This window comes from Neodiprion lecontei, chromosome 4 (assembly GCF_021901455.1).
Source record: "Neodiprion lecontei isolate iyNeoLeco1 chromosome 4, iyNeoLeco1.1, whole genome shotgun sequence".
Taxonomy (NCBI): domain Eukaryota; kingdom Metazoa; phylum Arthropoda; class Insecta; order Hymenoptera; family Diprionidae; genus Neodiprion; species Neodiprion lecontei.
This window is the reverse complement of record NC_060263.1, coordinates 20858960-20883023: the sequence shown is the minus strand read 5'-3', so window position 1 is coordinate 20883023 and position 24064 is coordinate 20858960. Positions and strand designations below refer to the sequence as shown.

Here is a 24064-nt window from a genome sequence, read left to right as displayed (position 1 = left end):
AACATTTTCATCATACTCTGTATGTATAAGATTAATCGTTAAAATTTTAACAATTTTCCGTCCCGACATTCTTGTTGTAAATCTCGTTTATTTACGTTAAGTTTCCACAATTTATCTAATCACTCTCATTATTTACTTATCGTTTATGTTCTCCTCTCTGAGATTTCCTTTGGTTTAGACATTGCGTGTCATCCTTAGTCGTATTATATGCAGAGTGAATTTTTAACGATTGCACGGACCGTCGTCTGCTAACATTCATTGCGCACGCGCTACAATTGGAGAGCAGTTGTTTGCCAGGGCTACCAACCATCCGCCATGTATACCGGGACAATATCTCGAAACTTGAAGATCAACCGCGCATGCGCGAGTTTTATCGGCTGTTCGTGCAGGCTGGCCATCCCGAGTTTCAGCTGTCAAACTCTGTTTCTACCGGTGATGTAGTTGATACGAATTTTTCAAGTTAGAATCTTAAATAATTGAGGTAGTGACTTGGAAAGGTGTGGGAAGCATTAGTTATTGGGTCGGAAGGTTGATTCTTCAAAGAACGGTTGGAATTTAATACTTGTGCTCTTTGAAAATTCAAACGTACACATTTTGCGTACGTTGGCTCGCCTGCTTCGCAGACAAGAATATCGCTGCGGGGAGATTTCGCCTACCAATGAGATTGAATGATTTAGCGCATGCGCGGTTGATTTTCAAGTTTCAAAAGATTATCCCGGTATAACCTCAAAAAATTTCACAGTTGGCAGTTGAACACAACTGGCACCGGCAGCTTCCGAGATTCTTGAGGTTACATACATCGCGGCGACCTGTCAATTAAATTTATAATGGTTTGTTGCCCCGACGAACAACTGCTCTCGAATCGTAGCGCATCCGCATTAAATTGTAGCAGCCAACGGTCCGTGCAGTCGTAAGGAATTCACTCCGTATATTAAAAAATCGTAGGATATACTTAGACAATAACAGTTTTCTCAAACCGTACATACCGCAATATATTCCCAGATTTTCGTTCACCAATTTTGTTTTCACATTATCTTATTTCATTTACCAATTTTAATTTTCCCTTCTTGGTTGAGTTCCTTTGATTTTTCTTTTCTTTTCATCTCTACATTATGTTTTTCCGCACCGCAAGAATCACTTTTAATTTACAATTGTTATTTTTTTTAATTCACACATACACACACACGCACACGCAAGTATATCACTTGAATTCGTCGTTGATATGTTATGATTAATTTTGTCACGTGATTATGCAAGTGCAAGATATTACGAAAAGACTCGGGAGAAATTATTTTACACAATTAGTCGTATGTGGGTGTGTTTGTGTACTTATTTTGTTTTTCTATACCTTTTCTTTTTATTTTAGTCGATGTAGTTTTTCCCTAATTTTTAATTTTTTTTTTTTGGCCAACCGCCGCCCCCCACCTCTCGTCAACCCAAAAATTTATTTCCGGTTCCCTCCGTTTTGTGATTTGTTATTTTTTTAGCCGAGCTCCAGACGATTTGCGCGGCTTACTGGCAAAGACTTTACGGTCTTGAGGGAGATAAGTTTGACCTCGAGTGGAAAATTAAATTGAAATCTTTCGAGGTAATCTTGACAGCTGCGCATATATATGTGTATATATATATATATGTATATGTATATATATATATATGCATGTATGTACATATTTATAAAGTTTTAATTACATACTATATGTATATATATATGCATATATATATATATATATATACATACATACATACTACAACGTTTTACTGCCAATTGATTTTCATTTTCATTATTATTATTATCATTATTAAACTATCATTATTTTCATGCCTTGCGAGCATTTTGCACCCCATTATTTATATTATAATTATTATTTCGTTATTTCATCTTTTTTTTCTTCAAATTATACAATATACCCGCGCACGTTTGGCACGGCGGCAATTGTTGATTTTTCATTTCCTGTTAGTCTTCTATTTTCATGATATTTGAAACATTGTAGATATTACGTATATAATTATTTTTAACGATGGATGTAACGTGAAGGATTTGCGCACGTGTTACTCGTTACGCGTGGTATACATGTATACATATACTATATATGGAGGATTCCACGGCAATTCAACCAACGTCGGACGCTCGCCATTTTTGATGTCGTTGAAAATTTTTTACAAGTTTATCCCAAGTTCAAAAGAGTACCCTGAATTTTTTCAGATTTTTCTCAGTAAATTTGTTTTACTTATGATTTCTGAAAACCAACATATCTTTGAACGTAGTTTAAAAATTTTAAATAATTCTCAAAAATCTTGCGTCAGGCATAAAAATTTTGAAGCCTAGATCCAGAGTGAGCCGGTGTTCCGTTCTTGTTTTTTTTTCGGAAGAAAAGTTTTTTAAAAATTAGAAAGTTGAGTCAGCTTACTATGGGCGCATGCTCAAACATTTTCATGTATAACACCGAATATTTGAGAATTTGTTCAAATTTTTCTCAAGCTAATTATTTATTTGCAATTTTTTTTTCTTGAAAAAAAATCTCTCTAGTAAAATTTAAAAACAATTCTTACAAATTCTGGCGCATGTCTTCTTAAATGTTCGAGTAGCGAACCAAAAAATACAGCTTGTTGCTTCTGATTTTTTTGAATTTGTTCCTTCCAAAAGCTCAAAAAACATAGAACTGAATGCCGACCCATTCTGGGTTTGGGCGTAAAATTTTTTTTATCCCACACAAGACTTTTGAGAGTTTTTTCAAATTTTCTAAATTACGTCCAAGAACACGTTGGTTTTCAAAAATCATATTTACGACAAGTTTGCTCAAAAAAATTAGAAAAAATTCAGGGTTCTATTTTGGAGTTGGAACAATTGCATAAAATTTTTTGAAGTCAATCAAAAATGGTGAGGGTCCGACGTTGGTCGAGTTGGCGTGGAATACCCCATACATGTATATATTATATATATATACGTTTTTTTTATGACTGATGTTTTTTCTCGCGTATATATATAATTATAAATACTTCAATACTATCTGTTAAATATACATAGAGTATATACACGGGATTAATAGTGCCGAATACTCCGACCGTTTCGGTGTGACGTAATTTCCGTGCCTTTTCTTCTTCTAATTCTTGTTCTTATTCTAATTCTTCTTCTTCTATTTTTCAATCTTCTGTTTTCATCAATCCCGAGTCGAACAACATAGATATCTGTGATTTCGACTATGCGACTCGGTGTAATTATCCCATCGAAAAAATCAAACCGAAAACAAAGAGAAAAAACGCATTCTGAAGACATATACATTTATAGAACATATCTATACACGCTTTTTTACATTTCGCTGCTATTCAATATAAAAATTCATACAAATTATTTCAATATTATCAAAGAGAAATTACGATTTATTAATTTTTAACTTATCGATCTTTTTATGTATTATATACCCACATACATACACATTAGGGTGGTTTTTTTTTCTAACTTCTTTTTTTTTCTTCTTACGTACCTTCGAAAAAGTTAGTTTTGAGCCTCAAACGAAGCCTCGCGAAACCGGAGCACGGTGGCTTAATTCTAAAAGGTGACGCATCCGGTTTGAATTTTTCCCATTTGATTGACCCTTAATAGTCACACCTCCAAATTGTGACGTAAAAGTCATTGGGGGTGTAATCAACCCCGCTCACTTTGGAGAGTGAGAAATAATAGAAAAATTGAAAAAAGAAAAAGAAAATTACTGCAATGTATTTTCAACCCTTGTGTGTAAGACCATGCCGAATATTTTGAAGTCGTGTAATTATTAACATAAAAAAAAATGTTGAAAAAAAAAGATTCAGAAAAAAGAACTCTTCACAAAAAATCATGCAGAGATTTGAATTTTAAATTTGAGAAAAAAAAAAATCGTTTCATAAACCTGAAATAGCATACTTTCAGGTGGGAATGATTAAATTAACGACCGTTCCAAAAACCATATTTATTCGAACCCCAGATTTTCGAGCAGTCTTGCTCGAGCGGCTGCCCCAATCTACAGATGGCGATACGTGTCCCATTTTCTCAAAATTTCTGGAAGGTATCGCACGTCGAAAAACGGCTGGGGTTAATTTAACCCCGTGTGACTATTAAGGGTTGAACAGGATGAGGGCTATGCAAACACTCTAATCGGGATATCTCGGAAACTATGCAAGTTACGGAGCCGTTTTTTTTTTCATTTTCTAGGTAATAAAATTTTCTATAAAAAAGGTCCATACAACTATACAGCTAAATATTCATCTCGTATTCGATACGAACGTTCAAAGTTAAGTTCATCGAATACATGAATAAAGATGCTTACCGTTCGGCAAAAAGGCGATTTTGGTGGTGAAAGGGCGTATAACTTTTTTATAGAAAATTTTATTAACCACAAAATGAAAAAAAAAAAAAATGGCTATATATATATATAGACACATACGTACCTACATCTGTTTTGCATGAGAGTTATTTTGATATGTTGTATACATATAATAATAATAATAATAATAATATGAATTATAAGTTAACTTAGCGCGAAGACAGAAAACACGAAGGCACACATTTAAAACAGAAAAAAAGGGAAAATATTCAATATTGAGCTATACACGTACATACAAATGTACATTATTGTTTTTTTTTTTTTTTTTACACCGAAATTACGTCACAGGTAAAGCGTCGTTGGATTGTGCGCGGCACGTTTAAAACACTTCAGAGAAGTACTCGAAACAAGAAATTGTAGCAATTTGTTGTTTAATTTAATATCGGATCAAGAATTTGATTTCAAATCACGAATAATAATTCCTCGCTATACACTTGTATCAATGTATCCATACAAATATTGTTTAGAAACGATAGTATTTTAAAGGTGCTCGCTCGCTCTCTCGGTTGTAAAAATCAAAAAAAAAAAATCTTTTACAAAATAATAATCAAAAATCGGAAAATTAATGGACCGCAGTAAAAAGTGAAATAGAAAAAAGAAAAAATCAAAAATCCAGCACAGGAACGACTAAGATTTTTACTACGAAGCAATTTTTTTCATCTCGAGCTCGCAACTAGTCATATATACATATATACATCATGTTTGTACGTATTACAATATATAATAAGCATTGATTTAAAAAATGCACATTATATAATATATACGAATACAAACCGGTTCCCTCCCGTTTTTTGCCCTCCATTTCCTCCCTTGTGAAGAGAAAAAGAAAAAAAATTATATCTGAAACCACAAAATCCCTCCCAACAAAAAAAACCAACATGTACGTGTACTAATATTATTTTCACCTTTTTTTTTTTTTTTTTTTTTTTTCTACTCCAAGTTTGAGAGTACCTACAGTATATGTATTTTTATTACGTCGGATTTAATCGACACACCCAATTATTACCCTGAAGTAGAATAATTTGTAATATCGTCCGATAAAAATAAGAGATTTCAGAGCAGGTCGTTTGTAGTTTATATTTATACAGCGACGCAAATAATTACTTTGTCGACAATATGCGGCTGCATATTGTTTACACATATTATATACGGTATAATTATTAATTGTATAATATTTAAAATGCAAATTATACATTATTCGCTTTTTCCTCATCGTATTCTTCTGTCATTGTTAATTTTAATATTTTTCAATGCAATTGAAACAAAAAGAAAAGGAAAATAATTGAAAAATAAAAAAATTGATCATTGGGTTCTTGTAGCCGAGTTGAAGAAGATTATCCGACAGTATTACGACCGCGTCTACATTTGTGAGGGTCAGAAGTGGGATTTGGAGCGCGAAGTCAGAAAGAGGGACTACGAGGTATAACATACATGCCTAATTCCCGAAAAAGAAGTTTCAAAAATAAAAAAAAAAAAAAAAACAAACAAAAAAAAACCACGGTTTATCTAAATTATGATATTCCAATTTTACAAATCTATATATACATACATGTATGCAGATGTTACACGATATACAAAGTAGTAAAAAAAGGACACGCAAGTAAATTTCTTATTTTTTTTCTTTGATTCACTCTTTCTTCTAAATTGTTCAATTTTTCGATCTCGCATTCATGCGACGATAGGAGTAATACGAAATTTACAAAATAGTATTCCATACGAATATGTATGAATAAATTCTCGACTATTTTTTTCGGACCGTCTCCCTTAAATTCGAGTATATGTCCAAATATGCGAAATGAAGATAAAATGATTTTGTCTCATGTTTTTGTACAAACGTACCGACTTGCGTTCCTTTTTCCATGTCGAGTCATCGATGAATGCATTACTATACATTATATGTATATATACAATATACATACATACACATGTATATAATACACTTTCCTTGCACACAATCTATTTTCTAAGTATGTACATACATACAATATTGTATATTGCCACGATTTTTCTTTTTCCCTAAGCATTTCCGTTACGTTATACCGCATTGAAAAAAAAAAGATAAATTTTTTTTGGTAGTCGGTTTTTTTTTTTTTCTTTCTCTTTTACTCTCGTTGTGTCTTACTGATTTTTATTCTGAAATATTGCTGTATCTTGAAATTTTACTAAACGATTGATTAATCCAATTACTTGTAAACTTGGTCAGTCCTGTCTGTATTTTCCGGAAAACTTATGCACATTATCGCATGCACAACGGTGATAATGCGAATTTGTAATAGAATCGAAACGAGACTTTTATTATTATTAATCAATTATTTTTCATCGCTAGCAATTTTATAATCATTTCACTGTGCAGTGAAGTGTGATTTTTCCTCACACTTCTCAACGACTGCAGATAATGAGAAAAGAAAATCAATGATAATGTTCTTGTGTTCGTGTTTTTCTTTTCTTTTTTTTTAAATATATTTTTTCCGTCACGTTTTTGCGAAAATATGAAGTGCCGTAATTTTTCGTTAGGTTTGACGTTTTTTCATTCGGTTTCTACTTCGTCATCGTCCAATTTTCATATTATAATAATGTCACGCAATTCATAGATCAGGGGCAAATTTTTTCTCAGCTTTTTACTAACTCGATATCGCAAATCTGACAGTTTATACAATAGTTTACTTCACGTACGTTCATATTCATATCATTATTTTTCTTATCACGTCAGTTTAATATGAAGGGGAAAAAATAATAGTAGCAGAACGATTATCCTACTGCTTATTCGTTCGTTTGATCTGATTTTTTTTTTTCCTTTTTTCAAACATCGCATTCTCATTTCCAGTTTATCCTCAATTTTTTTAATACTCGCGTTTTTCACTCAAGTTGTTGCTGCGCTGCAGGGCTGGGCAAGCTTATGAGATATCGTCGGTCGATTTTAAATTTTGTAGAAAACAAAAAGAAAAAACAACAACAACAACAAAGTACGATGTAAATAATAATTTACCAGTATTCTTTGAGAAAAAAAGAAATGAAAATTTGTTGCCTCTCACGATGCGGTGTTCTTGACGAATTTCTGATAAAATCTGACTATGATTGAATACAGAAAATTCTCAAAACGTTGTAAATTGAAAAAAAGTAAAGCAAAAAAAAATAAAAAAAATTAAAATAAAAAAATTCACGTCATACGCAAAAATGAAGTTGAGTAAGAAATCTGAAATTCGTCGGTTCCGCTTGAATGGAGCAGAAATTCGATTATGTTCGATGTTGTTTTGAACCAAGAACGTAATAATGTAAAACGAGAAAGAAACCAAAGAAAAATAGCAATTCAAAAAAAAAAACCGATCCCTTTCCCTGGAAAAAAAGAAAAAAAAAACGTGGCCAAAATTTGCCTCGCTGTTTACTTGTAATAATTTTTTTTAATTTTTTTTTTTTTCTTCTTACCCTCTCACATCGTCATTTCTTTATTCTATGTTTATATAATGCAAATGGTGTGTGCGTGCGCAGGTGCAAAATTGTCAATTTATATTCACCCCGTATTATTATAGTACACAAACGTGATTAAATAATCCAATCGTTTTTTTCCTCCCCATTCTCGACTGATTTATCCACTCGCTTAATTTTTATACTTTTGTATCTTCATCTTTTCTTATTTCATTCGTTATTCCCCTCTCTGTTATTATTATCATATGTTTTATGCATCTGGTTATTACCAATATATACGATTTAAAAAACGAACATTAATAGTAATAATAATTATTATTTCTATCATTAGAACGGCGCAATAACAAAATTGCATGGCTCTCGTCAAACGGTATTAAGTTTTGTAAAAAATTTATGAGAAAGTAGTTGGTTTCGATAGTTGGAAAAGAAAGGAAATATCTTTGAAATATTTTCAAACCAATTTCGAATTACTTATTTTCAGTTCCCGCATGTTGGTGTGAAATTCAAATTTTTCCGACAATTTTTTTTTCAATCCAATTGTTGGTATTCTTTCGATTACTCACTCGAAAAAATTTCATAATCTTGTTTTTTGCCCCGTTTTATGGCAAACATATTATCGATGATAATAATAACAATGAGTTAAATTAATCAAAAAGAAAAGTATGGCACTTCATATTTCTCTATTTATTATACATTTTCTTATTTAAAACCGGAAACTGTGTATAATTATATACCGATCTATCTATCTGTCTATCTGTTCATACACATATACATATATATTGTATGTATGCATGTTATCATATATCATGTAATACTCGACGAGTGCTTAAATCATTAATCGTAATTCTGTATCACACATATATGTATAGATATACACGTATCATAAAGTTATAGGAGGGGGAATGCGAAAGTATCGGGTGATATTTTGAGAAGAAAGTTATTCAATTATCAGGAATTCGTGACAAAATGCGAGTACAAATGGAAAATATAAAACAAAAAAAAAAATAAAATACGAATCAATCGTGCAATTAAGACCCTCACAAAGTGGATGAGCGGATTGTATTGAACAAATTTTCATTACCATCGTACGACGATGATTGTGTTGGATAAATTATCGTATACGAATAAATTTTTTTTTTATCTCTACATTCTGATAAAACCGAAAAACATTATGCCGAATCTCGGTCATTTAATCATCAAGTAAATGTAAAGTGCCATGCTGCGAAATTCTCTTATTTTCTACATACATACACATATAATATATCGTATGTATCTCAGACTGCAAAAGTTATCTAATATCATAAAACATTCCCATTCATTTCCCCGAATTCGTTCCTCCGTTCAAATCTCGATGGATATAAATTTGCCTGTGACTAAAAAAAACCTGGAACAAAAAAAAAAAAAAAAATCACACGAAACGAATGTATCAAAAAATCTGTACAGATATAATATACAATACATGCATATAGAATAGTAGAGCTTTTAAAACGAATGAAAGATAAACAGCAATAAACGATGCATATTTTTTAGTTTAATCTTGCCTGACAGAAAGTAGTTGCTAAAAAAAAAGGAACAAAAGAAAAAAGCGAAAATTCGATTTTGCACCGCGCGCCCACGCACCGTTGTAAATGTGTGTTATCTGGTGTTTAACTGTATTACAATAAACATGTCTTGGCGTTTATGCACAACGAGACTCGATTCCCAAACTCGCTTTCGCCTAGGAATAATGATTGTGTACCAATAATCAGTATAGAATTGGCGGAATTAAATTTTGACGGATGGAAATATTTGCATTGCGAAAGAATGAAAATGGACAGAAATCGGGTTTGCGAGTCGAGATTAATATGGTACATGATGATTGTAGTAGTATATAGATATTATTAATTATCGGATGAGGTGGAGAAGCTGATCAGGACCAGTTGGCCATCTCGCGACGCGTTGCAGGATCGGGCAAATCCACCTGCAGCAATTTTCTCCCTCCAATTGTTGATTTCCGTCACCTTTTTTTCGTCAACAATGTATTCCACTTTTTTACACCACACGATTCGCAATTTTTACGCCACTTTTTCACTGTTTACCCTGATCGATATTTGGGTAAAAAGTATGAGCAACCAAGTCTCAGCGTACGACAGATTTTCTAACAATATTTTTTACACGAGGCAGGAAAAAAATTTTATGAAACAGGAAGAGAAAAAGAAAAATCAATACCGCAAACAGGGAAAGGACAGTAAGAAAAGAACATTTGGTTTTTGTCGGTGGTAAGAAAAAAGAGAAAAAAAACCATCCGATTTTACCTGCCCTTGAATTTTGTACAGTTATTATGTGCCAATTGTGAAAAGAAGAAACCCCGTCGCCGATTTTAAAAAAGATTTTCAACCCCCCCCCCTCTTTAAGTTCACTTGAAATAATCCCTTGTACAGGCGTTTATTGTTGCGTCATTGCCCGAAAATGAAATTTTTTAACCTGCAACTATTTTCTTTGCGTTCACTATTTTTTTTTCCCCTTTTATTTATCGTCGACTGCTTAATTACGTACGAGACATCAATCACCGAATGAACTCGGTGTTTTTTTGGTGTTTCCATGGATGGAAAGAAAATCGCACCTCTGAGGAATCGACTGAATTTTCTTCCAATTTTGTACTATTTTTTCTATTCGCAAATATGTTTGGATTTTATTCATTGCCAATGTTCTGTACATTTCTCTCTTGTTTTCTCCTCTCCCTCTTTTTCACTGTCTTCTTTTCTGTTTCTCTCTCTCTTTTTTTTTTTTTTTTTTTTTATCGCAGCATCATTTTTGGATAACTTTTTATCCCGTTGTTTTTCTTTTTCACAACATTTTTAATTTTTCCGGATCTCGTCCAGGCTGTTTCGAGCGTATTTCTCCTCACACATTTCCCAATTTCCATGTATATATATTAAGCAATTAACAAAACGCAAGCCGATTTTGAGTGCAAATCAATTCGCCTACTATTTGCTCGATGTCTGTGCACTAGACACATTACATGTTAAATTTTCATTCGTTGATTTGATTGTAACTTTTATATTGTTGCAATACTTGTCTGCTATACGATTGTGAGTTGAATACTGCAGCTGCGTCGTTTAGTTTTTCACCTTTCTTATTCTTATTTTATCGTTTTATCGTTGTTACATGTAACGCGATTCTTCTTTTTCACCCAACAATAACAAACTTTATGTTCAATATTCCACTTTTTTCTGCTTTTTTGCTAAAATCTCGTTACCATTACGTTGATTAATATAATATAACAATAATAATATTGTGCAGTTTTGTTTGATGTGCAATTTTCGTGTCTTTTCTTTAATTATATTTTTATTTTTATCAGTCTTTATACTGTATATACGCTTCAATATTTTTTTATAAAAATTGATTTGCCTTACGTATTAATAAATTTTTTAATCTTTAAGTTCGACATCAAAATTATTCTTGATATGAATAAAAAAATTCAAAAATAACAGAACAAATGACAGATCAATTTTAGGTTCATCTTTATATATTTTTTCGATGTTGATCAAAGAAATTCAAAAACAATTGTTAAATATCTTCAATTGAAAAAAAGAGATCGTCTTTTACGTGCTTTTTAATTTTCACAAATTTAGCAGACGACGTGAAAAAAAACTTTTCCTGTGAATTAGTAATTTTTTCAATTCTTTCGGCAAACTTTAATAAATAATAACAAAAGAAGCAATGCAAAGATGAATGAAAATATCTATTAAAAGTATAGAAAAATTGTATCAATTCATAGTTAATTAGTAACTTGAATTTGCAGCTTATACGAAATGTGACATTAATTTTTTATTTCACGATGCACAGATCGCAGACTTGAACAGCCAGGTCAACGATCTCCGAGGTAAATTGTAAGTATTCGTTCATACCGTTTCCTTTCTAGAAAAATCATCATTTTAACTCTGATGATTTTTATTCTCTTTTGTAATCGCAATTTCGATTTTTTAAACGACGATTTCTTTCTTTTTCTATCCTCCTCCTCCTCATCTTTCCGCGATTAAAAATCGCAGCATGAAGCCAACCTTGAAGAAGGTGTCCAAGTACGAGAACAAATTCGCCAAGCTACAGAAAAAGGCGGCCGAGTTCAACTTCCGTAACCAACTTAAACAGGTCAAGAAGAAGGAGTTCACCCTAGAGGAGGAGGACAAAGAGGTAAGATTCCGAAAAATTTTATTCCAACTTTGATTCGTTTATATCACGTTCGATTCTCGATATCTGCCATAATTTCAAACGGAAAAGAAAGACAAAATTATTCGAAAATACGCGTCCATACGTTTAATAAAGCATTTTTTTTTTTACTCCGTTAAACTCGTTTAGAGTAAAACACTCGTTATTTTCGTTTTTATATTGCTTCCGACTCTTTTGTATTTTTTTTTTTTGCAAAATCGATTTACGACCGTTTTTTTTGATCGAATATTGTCTTTTTTCTTGTTTCGTCATTTTCATTTTTCACTCACCTCGGATCATCGCATATCTGCAATTTATATGCGACAAATTGTCACGTGCAAGTAAGTGCAGCGATTATCGACGACGACGTCGGAAATTTTTAATTCGAATTTTTGTATGTTGTCTGTTTTTTTTTTTTTTTTGTTTTTTTGTTTTTTGTGACGTCCTTACCCTGTATCTTTCCAATTTCCAAAGTGTCTTTCAATCGATGTTTTGTTGTTTTTATACTTCTTACTCCATTTTAAAATTACACTTGATATTGCGACATAAATATGGGCATGTAGAATAAGTTAATTTTTTTCCCTTTCATTCTTTCAACGAGAAAATGAGGAGAAAAAAAAAAACCTGTACAGTTTCGACCAGGCAATATGTATGTATGTGTTCTTCGTTCACAGCCGAAGAAGTCCGAGAAAGCAGAGTGGCAGACGAAGAAATAGATAACCAAAGAAAAAAAAAATCTATACACTGCAGAAGTTTATCGTTTTACACTAAAATTGGAAAAAAGAGAGAGAATGCGTAAAAATCAATAAAACACGATCATATTCGCGCACACGCATATATATATATATATATATATTTATACATATTCATTTTTTATTCATAAAAATGATATAATTAAATACATAGGTATGCTGCTCACATTCACACGCGATTATAATTGACAGATAATATCTAGAATACACAGAGAAATACGATTATCAATAAATAATATATTATGTGTTTTTATATACCGTGAAAAAAAAAAAAAACAAAATCAAAAACATCGGCATGTGAAATATGCGCGAAAATTTTTTCCTATTATCTTCTGCAATATCTCGGTATTATTATTATTATTATCATAATTACTATTACTGTTACTACTTCTACTGTTATATCGTTAATTAATATCAAATATATGAATGTTCGAACGAATTATGCATCTTGACAGATAAGAAAAACACGTGGATTAAAACAAAGTAGAAGCTTATATGCAGTTATTATAATACATCACCGCCATACTTTTATTTACTATTTTTTAAAATTTTTATTGCGATTTGAATATTTTTTCTTTTCTTTTTTTTTCGATGGCATCGCGCATCTTTTAATACGTCGAGTCCTGCAAAAATTGTGTTTTGAAATGATCGAAGAAAATGTTCGCTTTGTAATGACGTTTTATTCGTTTCTCAGGATTTTTTTCAATCCTCTTCTCTTGCTGCGATTTCAGATGGTTCCAGATTCGACGAATTATTTTTCTGTTGTACATGTGTATAAATATTATACGTGCCTTGTATAATTTGTGACGTCCGGTTTTCGTTTTTTTGGCTCTACGTCTGATTTTCATGTTGAATTTAATTTTTTTTTTTTAAACGTGTTTATTGCATTTTGTTTTACGTGTACGTATACGTACCATTTATTATTTATATTGTATATTACATTCGCATACTTTCAGTTTCTGTTCTGTCTTGTCGTATACGTTTTCTTCCGTCCATTTTGTTTTCTTCTTTCTCTATTTCGTCATGTGATACTGTGCATCGAATTAATCAAACCGCCTGAATGATAATGATGATGATGATTATGATGATAACGATAAAATTAAGAGTCAAAATTAAACCGAATATATAAACAGTGAATTAAAAACTGCTTGGAAGAAAAAAATTGTAAATAAATTAGTAAATATAATTGGCAAAAAAATCCTAATTCTTACGGGTGATGCGAATGATTGTATTTTTTTTTTTTTTTTTAATAAGAAAGCAAATTTTTGCACGCAGTTCAAATTCATTTTGTTTTCTTTTGATTTTTTTTAATTTTGCTTTTCGCCATCCATCACCATTTTTTTTTCTTTAAATAACCGCATTTTTCAATTTCTCGCGCAATATCAATATTGCAATTTATTAGCTAAACGATACGAGATAAAATCGAACGATAATCACTGATTTGTGGATGGAATTGCCGTAAAAACAATCATAGAATATGAAACATATAAAAAAAGAAAAAAAAGGTGAGAAAATAATATGGCTATAATTCTTGGTGATTCTTTTTCACGCATTAATTCTGACATGCGAGCTCTTCTCTATAATATTGTAATATTACATATTATTGACATTACGCATCATAATATATAATTCTTCACAGTGTAATGATAATAATAATAATAATAATAATAATAATAATAATAATAATAATAATATAAATAATATAAATAATAATAATACATATACACGTGTGTATTAGTAATTTGCTATATATACATTCATTATACAGTAATGTATTATTATTCGTATAATACGTTACTATTCGCTCAGCGCTTTTACTCACACGATAATATATATATATTTTTTTTCAATTTCTTACTTTTTTAATCACACTCACACACAGATGAAAATTATTAAAATAAACCGCAAAACACCTCGAATCACGTGCGATTTTATTCACCGTGCGTAAAGTAATAATAATAATATTAATAATCGCAGGCATTCCACAGTTTTCGTTTTCAGCGTCATGCAAATTACCTATCGCTTCTTTTTTTTCAGGCTATCTGATTGAAACGTGTGGTCATGATTGTCATTTATCTCGTTTCAGCTTATATCGTAATATAATATGTATAATAATGATAAATACTGAAAGAGTTAAAATTTGACCATGATATTGTAATAATTTGCGAAAAAAATGTACGCCTATAGCTTCGTAAACTTTCTTTCTTTCGTTATATAATATAATAATTATTATGTGCAATATTTAAAAACTAATAACGTTGCTTTTGCATTATATGATTGCAGAACGCGTCAAAAGACAAGGTAAAAAAAAAATCACAACAACAACAAAACGTGCGATCGCTATGATTCTAATGATTTCAATATAACTCAATTGTTTAATTTTTCTTTACACCGTATGCGCAAACTCGCCCGTTTAACTCACTCACATACACATAATAATATTAACGCTATTATAGATCGCCACATATCGATCATTACTTACATAATATAAATATATTATTTGTGAATCATTTAAAGGAGCTTACAATTAGATATTTTTATCACAGTTTGATTTGTTTTCGTACAGCTTAGCAATTTTTCCGCGCACAAACATAATTCGTTTTTCTCTTTTCAGCAAAACAATTTTCAATAGACGCCATCGTGAACACGGATTTTTCTCTTGTTTTTGATTTTCAGACTGACGTGTCGCTGTTCTTACTTTTTATTGTATAGTTTACTCGCACTTTGCTTGTTTGTTTGTATTCGTTTTTATGTTACTGTAATTTCGTTACTTTTTGTTTTTTTTTTTTTCTGTTTGCTTCGAATTGACAAATGGATATTGCATGTAATTGGGTTGAAAAATATTTTACATGCAATTGAAATCTCGAGTGACAACTTAATTCCTGCCCGATTGGATTGTTGAAATGGAATACAAAATTGTGGTAGAAATTAAAGGTTGAAATGAAGAAGAAAAAAAAAATTGTAATCTTGACTCGAGATAATTATGATTTATCTTGTTTCTCAATCCTTCGTTTAGAAATCCTTACGTTTATTTTTTCATTTGATTACTATATTTTCTCCTCTTGTCGTTCTGTGTTTGTGATCTTATTTATTCATCGTTGTTTTTTCTTTATTTTGTTTTGTATTCTCATTATCTTTTAACACCTCGACCGTAGCTGTTTAACCGTATAATAAATTAGTCGTAGTTACAGGTTTAATAAACTTTTTGCCTATCAGAAACGAATCGATCCGGCGCGGTGCTGATTTTGTCATTTCTAAAATTTGCAGAAGAAACCTGACTGGTCGAAGAAGGGGCCAGAAGAGAAGAAGGTAAAGGAGGAAGAAGTCGAGGCATGAGGATGACGTTTGACACACGAACAACATATAACAACGCACAAGTAAACACTCGAGATATACAGAAAAAAAAAATCAATAATAAAAAATCACACACGCGGATTTACATCTCTGTATCTCGCTGACGTGATATATTGTATACATATACATACGTGTGTATATGTATAATATATACAAAAACACACAGTCACACAAAACAATTATTAATATTAATATTACTACGATTACTATTACATGCTACTATTATTGTTATCATTATATATGTCCGTCAGACATTTTAGACAATAACTCTTACACGTGTAAACATCGATCAGCGAGTAGTACTGAAAATCTCACACCGTACAAACAACGAATTCACCCGGTTTTTGTCTGTGACCATGTAAAAGGAAAACCAAAATCCAAAAACAAATTCATGTTGTTCACCTGCGTGTGATTTTATATCGTGTAATTATCGTAACTCTCGTTTCTCCCCGCAACCTTTGTGTAAATAATAACTCGACACGTCCTTGCAAGAAATATCTGCGCCTCTGAAAAGAGAGTGTAAAGAGCAAGAAAATGTAGGGGAGAAAAAAAAAAAATCAAATCCGAGATACCCTCTTAACCGATCCGTTGCACGTCCGTCTAGACGAAAGATCCATATGTAAGTTTTACTGTGTAAAATATCAATGCATATATTATAAAAATAATGAAATATCTTTGTGTAAATAACGTCCGTGCACGTGAATCACTGTTTTTGTGTTACACCCATCCATCCTGTGCCCCTAATTATAAGAAAATAGAAGAACAAGCATCAGTCGCATCGCCCCTTTTTTAAATTTAGAATAGCGTATTTGTTCATCGTTATTTTATAACGCAGCAACTTTACAATGCACCCAAAATTCGAATCAATTAACTCTGTGACCTGAACCATATCCAATTTCGTTGATTTTTTAGAGAACCAAAAAGAAAGACACAGCTTTTACCCAATTAGGTTGAATTTTTCCGACTGTGTGTAACTAATACCCAAATTCGTTACTCTCGGTTCCGAAATCCGAAACCTTCTGCGGCTTCGCCGCAATTGAATACAAATCAACAGTTCGCAACGTCAGTATTGCAAATTGCAATTAACTGCAATAGTAAGGTTCGAGTTTGCGCAGTATTATTTCTGGGCTGCCAATTCTGTTGCCAGCGAAAAGCCTGCAGAATTTCTGGATTTAAGGACTACGTGATTTACCACGTTATACATAGATACAGAGATACATATGCACTCAGGGAAGTCTCGCAAATATCGAGAAGGGAATCGCAATGTAATGTACTATCGTAGTTTAGGTAGGCGGCGTATTTTTAGCGGGTGAGTACTTGTCGCTAACCGGTTTTCGCTTTTTAACCATTCGCTACAATATGCAACAACTCTCACGCGTGAGACGTGCTAAATCACCTGTAATTTTTTTCAATTACAATTCTTTTTTCTCATCTTTTATGCCCACGCAAATCCGCTTCGAAACACGTTCGCTATCTCCTTGCATCCTGCTTTTACGTAGGTATGCTTCCAGATAGCACACTGTTGGCTGTTAGCTGACTTGATATCGACAGAAATTCTCTGTCAACTATTTCAAGTCAACTGGGAATAGGCGTATCATGAGCCTATTGTTGACTGCACGCTGACTAGGAGTGCGTGAATGCCTTCTGAAATGTCACGGTAAAGACAACACTCGATGTCAATTATTACGAGGCTTTCAGTCGACTGCTCACAGTCAAGACAAAAAGGGGATTATTTAATTTGCAGGTAGGCTAATTACGTGGACTGATAGTCAGCTGACGTCAAATATGAGGTAGCGGTTAGTCGGTAACTGCCGCCAGACGTCGACGACGTTCGTTTGGCACATTGATGCGGTCACGTAAACAATTATTGGTCTGAAAAACATGAAAAACTTTTGACTTGACTTTCCATAAGGTGACAATGGATTCTCTACTCGAATTGCCTTATACTTGGCATTTCAGAGGACATTCGTAAACGTAAAGTATACCGCATGTCAACTTTAAGTCCACTTTTTTGACGATCTATAGTTATTCAAAAATAGTCGACCTTTTGTCTATTTTTTGCCAACAATGCGTTGTTATTTTTTTTATTGGATAAAATATCGACTTTTTGCTGTCGAATGATAGTCAGCGTACGGATAAGTGTGCTACTTGGGACTATACATTATAAATCGAAGTTGAAGTGTGTCTTTCAGTGTTGATTTTTTTTTCACGAATTCGCTACTTTTACTTTACACATGCATATACCACATCGAAATGTCTTTTATTTTCAAGTATACGGGTAGGTACTTACTTTTATCGATTATTATTATACACGTACGCGATTATTCATTTACTTTAATCGTTGAGTTTTAAAGAAAACATTTTCTGCGCGCACAATTTTCGATCTTCCCAGCAATATATTACAATTTCTTTTTGCTACGGTATAATTCAGCAATGTTTAAAAAGCAAAACAAAAATCAAGATACACGAGCTTAATAAACTTTAATCTGCAGTTGAATAATCTCTATGTACACATATGGCGTAATTATTTTTACAACGTTTCATTGAACAAAAAATACAAAAAGCTCTTATTCGATCGTACAGTATTATTAAATTCGATTTTGTAACACGTTTTTGTCACTCGGAATTGAAACAACCGCCATTTTCTAGAAAAAAAAATCATTGAAAAAACCTTTTACAAGTATCTGAAAACAAATTGCTCCATCGTTGATATTATTTTCAAAAGCAGGAAGGGGAGGCTCCTCCTCCAGCTGACGCAGCCGCTCCTCCAGAGGCGGCAGCGCCACCAGCGGCAGACGCGGCAGCAGCCGCGGCACCTGCGCCTCCCGCCGAGGGTGCGCCTGCGCCAGCAGCAGCGCCACCTGCGGATGGAACGGCACCTCCACCTCCCGCCGACGGAACCGCTCCTCCAGCTGAGGCTCCAGCGGACGGAACGGCACCAGCACCTCCACCTGCGGATGGAACCGCGCCTCCACCTCCAGCCGACGGAACGGCGCCTCCCCCTGCAGGTTAGAGGATTGAAATTTCAGCACGGGATCGATTGTTGAGAGCAGTTTCATTTTGTAGTGATTTTGTCAGATTTTGTAAATTGTAGATGGTTTGCTAAGTAATGAATATGAATGTGAATATTCTTCAACAAAAATATCATAGATTAGAGTTTTTGAATTACTTGCTTCCAGTCGGCAGTTCAAAATTCCAGATTAACAACGAACGGTTCATTGTTAAAAAAAAAATTAAAAAAAAAACACAGACGTACGCCTCTGCTGCAAAAATAATCGAACAACTCTTCGTCAAGTGAAAATCCCAATGCACGATACGTTTTACTTTATTTTTTACCGTTCAAGATGGCGCCCCGCCTGCAGATGGCGCAGTGCCGGCACTTCCAGCTGACGGAACAGCACCTGCGCCTCCAGCTGACGGAACGGCACCAGCTCCAGCTGCCGACGGAACGACACCAGCTCCACCCCCAGCTGACGGTTCCGCGCCTGCACCAGCTGCCGAAGGTGGAGCAGCGGCACCGCCAGCAGATGGCGCTGCACCAGCAGCGGCACCAGCGGAAGGCGCGCCTGCGGCGGTCCCAGCGGAAGGTAGGGGCATATTCCGGAGAAATATTCCCACGATTTTCGTTTCGAATCATCGTTTCAATTAAAGCCACCACTCCATGTATGCGTTGAGCTCCGGCAAACGCATGCGGAAGGCGCTTCATGCACGCGGAAGGCGCTTCATGCACGCGGCAGACTTTAGCGCCACGCCACGTACGGAAATCGAAGATGCGTCGTAAAAATGTATACAAACGATAGCTACATAACCTAAAAGAAAGGAATACTCTATCCCATAATTCCGGGCGGTTTCTCACGTAATGAATTACAAGTTCATTCACATCATCACAATTATATTCCATAGTGGAACCTTTTGTTGATGTTATTGATGGTTTGTTTTCATAGACTGTTTTGTACGACATAACCTACGTCGCGTTGACTATTATTTCAGCCATGATTTGAGCTTTGCCAGATTCCGAATGGCCCCGAAGGTTCTCAACTTTAGCCGAATGACGTGCGGTACTGCCGAAAAATTAAAGTATTTTGATCTCAACGCAGTGCGGTGCGGCATGCCGGACTTGCGCCGGGCTCCTGATTGGTCACCGCAGCATTCGCCGGCGCTCAACGCATACATGGAGTCTTAGCTTAAGGTTCTTCGTTATTGTCGTTACTTGACGATATTGTTACTCACTTCTTCATTCAACATTTGCAAGGCACCCCGGCACCACCACCGGCTGATGGAACCCCTGCCGACGGAGCCGCGCCTCCAGCGCCTGCCGCCCCCGCAGACGGCGCACCCGCAGCTCCGCCAGCCGACGGCAGTGCGCCAGCCGCAGCCGCAGCCGCACCCGCAGCCGCACCCGCGCCGGAAGCTGCCGCAGCTCCACCGGCGGAAGGTACCGCCCCCGCGGCTGCACCTCCAGCCGAAGCTGCGTTACCACCTCCAGCTGAAGCGGCGCCTCCGCAAGGTGGGTGCGAAAGAATGGGGAATGATCGAAGGTAAAAGGTCGAAGGGTTGAAGACTTTGTCTAACGTTGTTTTTCTCTCACTGCAGCTCCAGCGTCGTAGAGCATGAATCGGGAAGGATTATGAAAATGAAATCGTACTTCATCCGCGCGCTAATCGTATGACGTCACTGACAGGAGTTTACAATCGCAAACAGGCAAACGCAACGGCACACACTCGCAAGTAAATGTGTAATATATTTACATATTAGATATAAGTATGCATTATACTATGTTATATAATATACACTGGCGACTACACCCAATCGATTGCCAAACTGATTATCGCACGTAAGTGTAATCACGCATTAATTATTTACATGAATATGAATATACGATAGGTACTTTGAAAATATACTTTAATTTGCAATAAACTACGCTAAATGTATATACGTCATGTACGTAATAGTATATGTGTGCATGTGTGTACGTATACACGAATGAAGGTACTTATTTATTCACTTATACAGAACAATCGAATTTTCGGTATTTTAACTATAAGTATAAGCTTCTGGTTCGAAGTTGATTTCATTAGTGCTCAATTATTAATCGGCTATTGAAATTCCCGCAATTTAAGATCGACACAGTAATACTGACACAGTTCCATTCCACATTGTGTACAGTTACGTTCATAATCTAATGCGCTGATTTTCGACCGACAAATTTTCGGAATATGCTTTACAGTACACTATGAGTATTCGAGTTAGAAACCAACTCTAAACAGCTCGATCTTCGACATCCAGGGACATTCGAGGTGTCTATCCGCGAACCAGTGCCCGATCCTGTCTAGGTTAGTGAGCGGTGCTCCCAATTTGTGCGACGACCCTCGAAATGGGGCCCTCGTACGAGCCATACCCGGTGCTCTGTCCCAAAGTTTCGCAAAACAGGCCTCCGTCCGTTCCTTGGATAGACGCCTTGCGTCGGGCCCTTCCTGGCTAGGTTGTGTGCCAACTCGTTGCCTCGGATGCCACTGTGTGCCGGCACCCACAGGAGAGAATTTTCGGGAGCTGGATTTGAGCTGGTCCAACTCTTTGCTCCACCAGGCAACTTTAGACTTGCTTATCTTGGGCTCCGCGGGGCACGCTGTCTCGAGGGCCTGGATTATGGAGGATTGCAAGTGTGATACTTCGTTCTCCATCACGCCTGTGCTACTCAGCTGGCTGCAGAGTCCCTGGAGACTTCTTTCAAGTTCCTCCTTGTAGGAGGGCCAGTCTGTGGCCCCGTGGTTCCATTGCTGACTTCGCTTGTTCGAAGCTTCATGTGCCTCGTGTCCAGGAAGATCAATTGCAATTGCCAAGATATACTTTGGTAGTTCGACTTTATCCAACTTACTATATTCGATGTACTGAGCACTCGGTGCAACTGAGCTGAGTTTTTTTTTATTGAAGTTTATCGATCGGGGAACTCCAGGTAAATCATGCTTCTGAATAAGGCACGATGAAATAAAAAATTTGGTTAGCAAACGTCACGTAGCACAAGACTTGATCGTTGAAAGATACGCAACATCTTGAAAGATACTGTCTTCCAAGCAGCATTCTCATCACCGAGTTAGATTTCACAACCATGCCAAACGATAGTCAATCAGTGAAATACATTCGCAGCATGATATACACTGCCGGCCAAGCGTCGAAATAAAAGTTATATAGTGGACAAAAAAATTAAGATAATCAATCAAACGTTCTGAGCGGCGTTTTGAAGAAGACAAATTTACCTTCATGTTGATTTTTTGGAATATTCTCTACAATATTTTTTGGCCCTGGTACGTATTTTTTAACATGGGCGATTTTCGGCTATTGTTTAGTCGCCGAAAATTAACCCTACATCTTAGGGAAAATTTTTTCCTCGCTTTTTTTTCTGTGGTAAACTTAAAAATATCAAAACCTAGATTTTTCTTTTTTAGAAAGTTTCGTGCATTTTTGACTAAAAAAAAAAGACATGTTTCAGAAAAAAATCTGTAATTCAATAACTGGAGGGTCTCTGAGGAAATGTTAAGAGGGAAAAAAATTGCACAGACTCACACTGGAGTAGTTTGAATTTTTTCAGAATTTTTACAAATAATTTTTGGTTGAGACTGTGATGAGTGGAGGGGCTCCATTTAGAAATTAGGGGATCTAGGGAAATATATCATGTAAGAAAATTTGCTTCCTTTTTCATTTTTAATTAACTAGAATTGTCTCAGATTTTTTCTAAATGTTACGTCCTCCAGACCTCATATTCCTTTCCCACAATCTTAGTCACTTTACACCCTGCATCCTCTCCTTATCTTCACCGAGTCAGCAGGTACATCTCTTAACTGCAACTAACGAGTCTTCTACCTTCTCTAAACTCTTCACTTTCATCCTAGCTTCCAAACGAGTCACTTAATTATGGGGCATTTCATACCAAAACGATCAAGATTCTACGGCGAGGTCTCAGATTTTTTTAATAATTTTTCGTATGAAAGTACATGACAAAAAACTCATCCGGTAATTTTTTCAGATTTTTTCGACCCAGCGTATCTGAGTTATGATTTAAAAACTCGAAAAAAAAGCCCTCACTTTCTGAAATCTGAAAAAATTCTGAATAATCTTATAAAATATAACAAAATTTTTGACGCTTATTAGAAGATGGAGATTTCAAGGTGATAATCAATAGATTATCAGCGTAACCCGTGAGTTGGTACCGGATGAAAAAATCCTGTTGCTGATAATCGTGAGCGTCAACTTATCCATCGTAGTCTATTTGGTTGAATATTCTTTTTACAGGGACCAGTCTTTTAGCGTGCGTCGATGCATTAAGAGGCTCGGTAGACTCTGGCGTCAAATTATCACTGTATCAAGGTAATGGTTTTGATTTTATTGAACAGACAGGGTGAGTTGCTGCACGTCTCAATTGGGAATTCGTGGCTACAAATAATCGAACTTTCAACAGAATTGAACACGTTCACAATTTATTTCTTGTTATTATATTTATTCTTCGACAATTTTCATAGATTTTTATTTTCATTGATTACATGGATATCCTGCACTTTGAGGTTCAGGGCTCAATGGCGTTTGAAGTGGCTTCAAATTAAATTTGAATCATTCCGAATCCTTTTCAATGTTGATATACAATTTCAGTTTTAATTAATTCGACTGTGGTTTGAACTCTTAATGACTGATTTGATCGAATGAACCAGATATAAATGTAAGATACAGAATAACAACGATCAGAATGAACTAAGATGAAGTTTCCATAATTTGAAGTGCAAACATTACTCTTCAAATTGAATCTCACATCATCTTCGAATGAATGCAACAGACTGACTATCGCTATACTATTCGGGTACTCGAACCATCCGGATTTGAAGATTCATAACTGACGTAATTCTTTTTTACAAAATTTTTCGGGAGGCGCGCCTTCACTAGAAAACTTTACGTGCAATTTCACACTATTGTACTATATAAAGAAAATTATACATCATTTAA

At 34.7% G+C, this 24064-nt stretch overlaps 2 protein-coding genes across 16 annotated transcripts in view; both read left to right on the top strand.

Annotated features, from left to right (window-relative positions):
• The window catches only part of LOC107216845 (troponin I), a 28995-nt gene extending 12233 nt beyond the window's left edge, over positions 1–16762 (top strand). For 2 of the 15 annotated variants that reach the window (XM_015654149.2, XM_015654146.2), the window contains 4 exons: positions 5678–5778; positions 11610–11653; positions 11813–11954; positions 15989–16762. In XM_015654149.2, the coding sequence (XP_015509635.1) occupies positions 5678–5778; positions 11610–11653; positions 11813–11954; positions 15989–16057 (356 nt within the window). In that variant the 3' untranslated portion in view covers positions 16058–16762. Of the gene's footprint in view, positions 1–1487; positions 1589–5677; positions 5779–11609; positions 11654–11812; positions 11955–12643; positions 12746–15004; positions 15023–15988 lie in introns of those variants that run through there. The other 13 variants (XM_046738857.1, XM_015654147.2, XM_046738856.1 and 10 more) reach the window with 8 other exon arrangements.
• Positions 16763–17921: 1159 nt separating this feature from the next.
• Positions 17922–21006, top strand: LOC107216842 (skin secretory protein xP2-like). The gene is made up of 6 exons (XM_046737954.1): positions 17922–17931; positions 17988–18049; positions 18801–19083; positions 19420–19662; positions 20328–20582; positions 20669–21006. The coding sequence occupies exons 1-6, from the start codon at positions 17922–17924 to the stop codon at positions 20680–20682; spliced, it is 867 nt and encodes a 288-aa protein (XP_046593910.1). The 3' UTR covers positions 20683–21006.
• The last annotated feature ends 3058 nt before the right edge of the window (positions 21007–24064 follow it).

Coding starts and splice junctions, on each gene's coding strand:
- LOC107216842 (XM_046737954.1), top strand. Junction 19,084..19,419: donor AACGGCGCCTCCCCCTGCAG/GTTAGAGGATTG, acceptor TTACCGTTCAAG/ATGGCGCCCCGCCTGCAGAT. Junction 19,663..20,327: donor TGCGGCGGTCCCAGCGGAAG/GTAGGGGCATAT, acceptor AACATTTGCAAG/GCACCCCGGCACCACCACCG.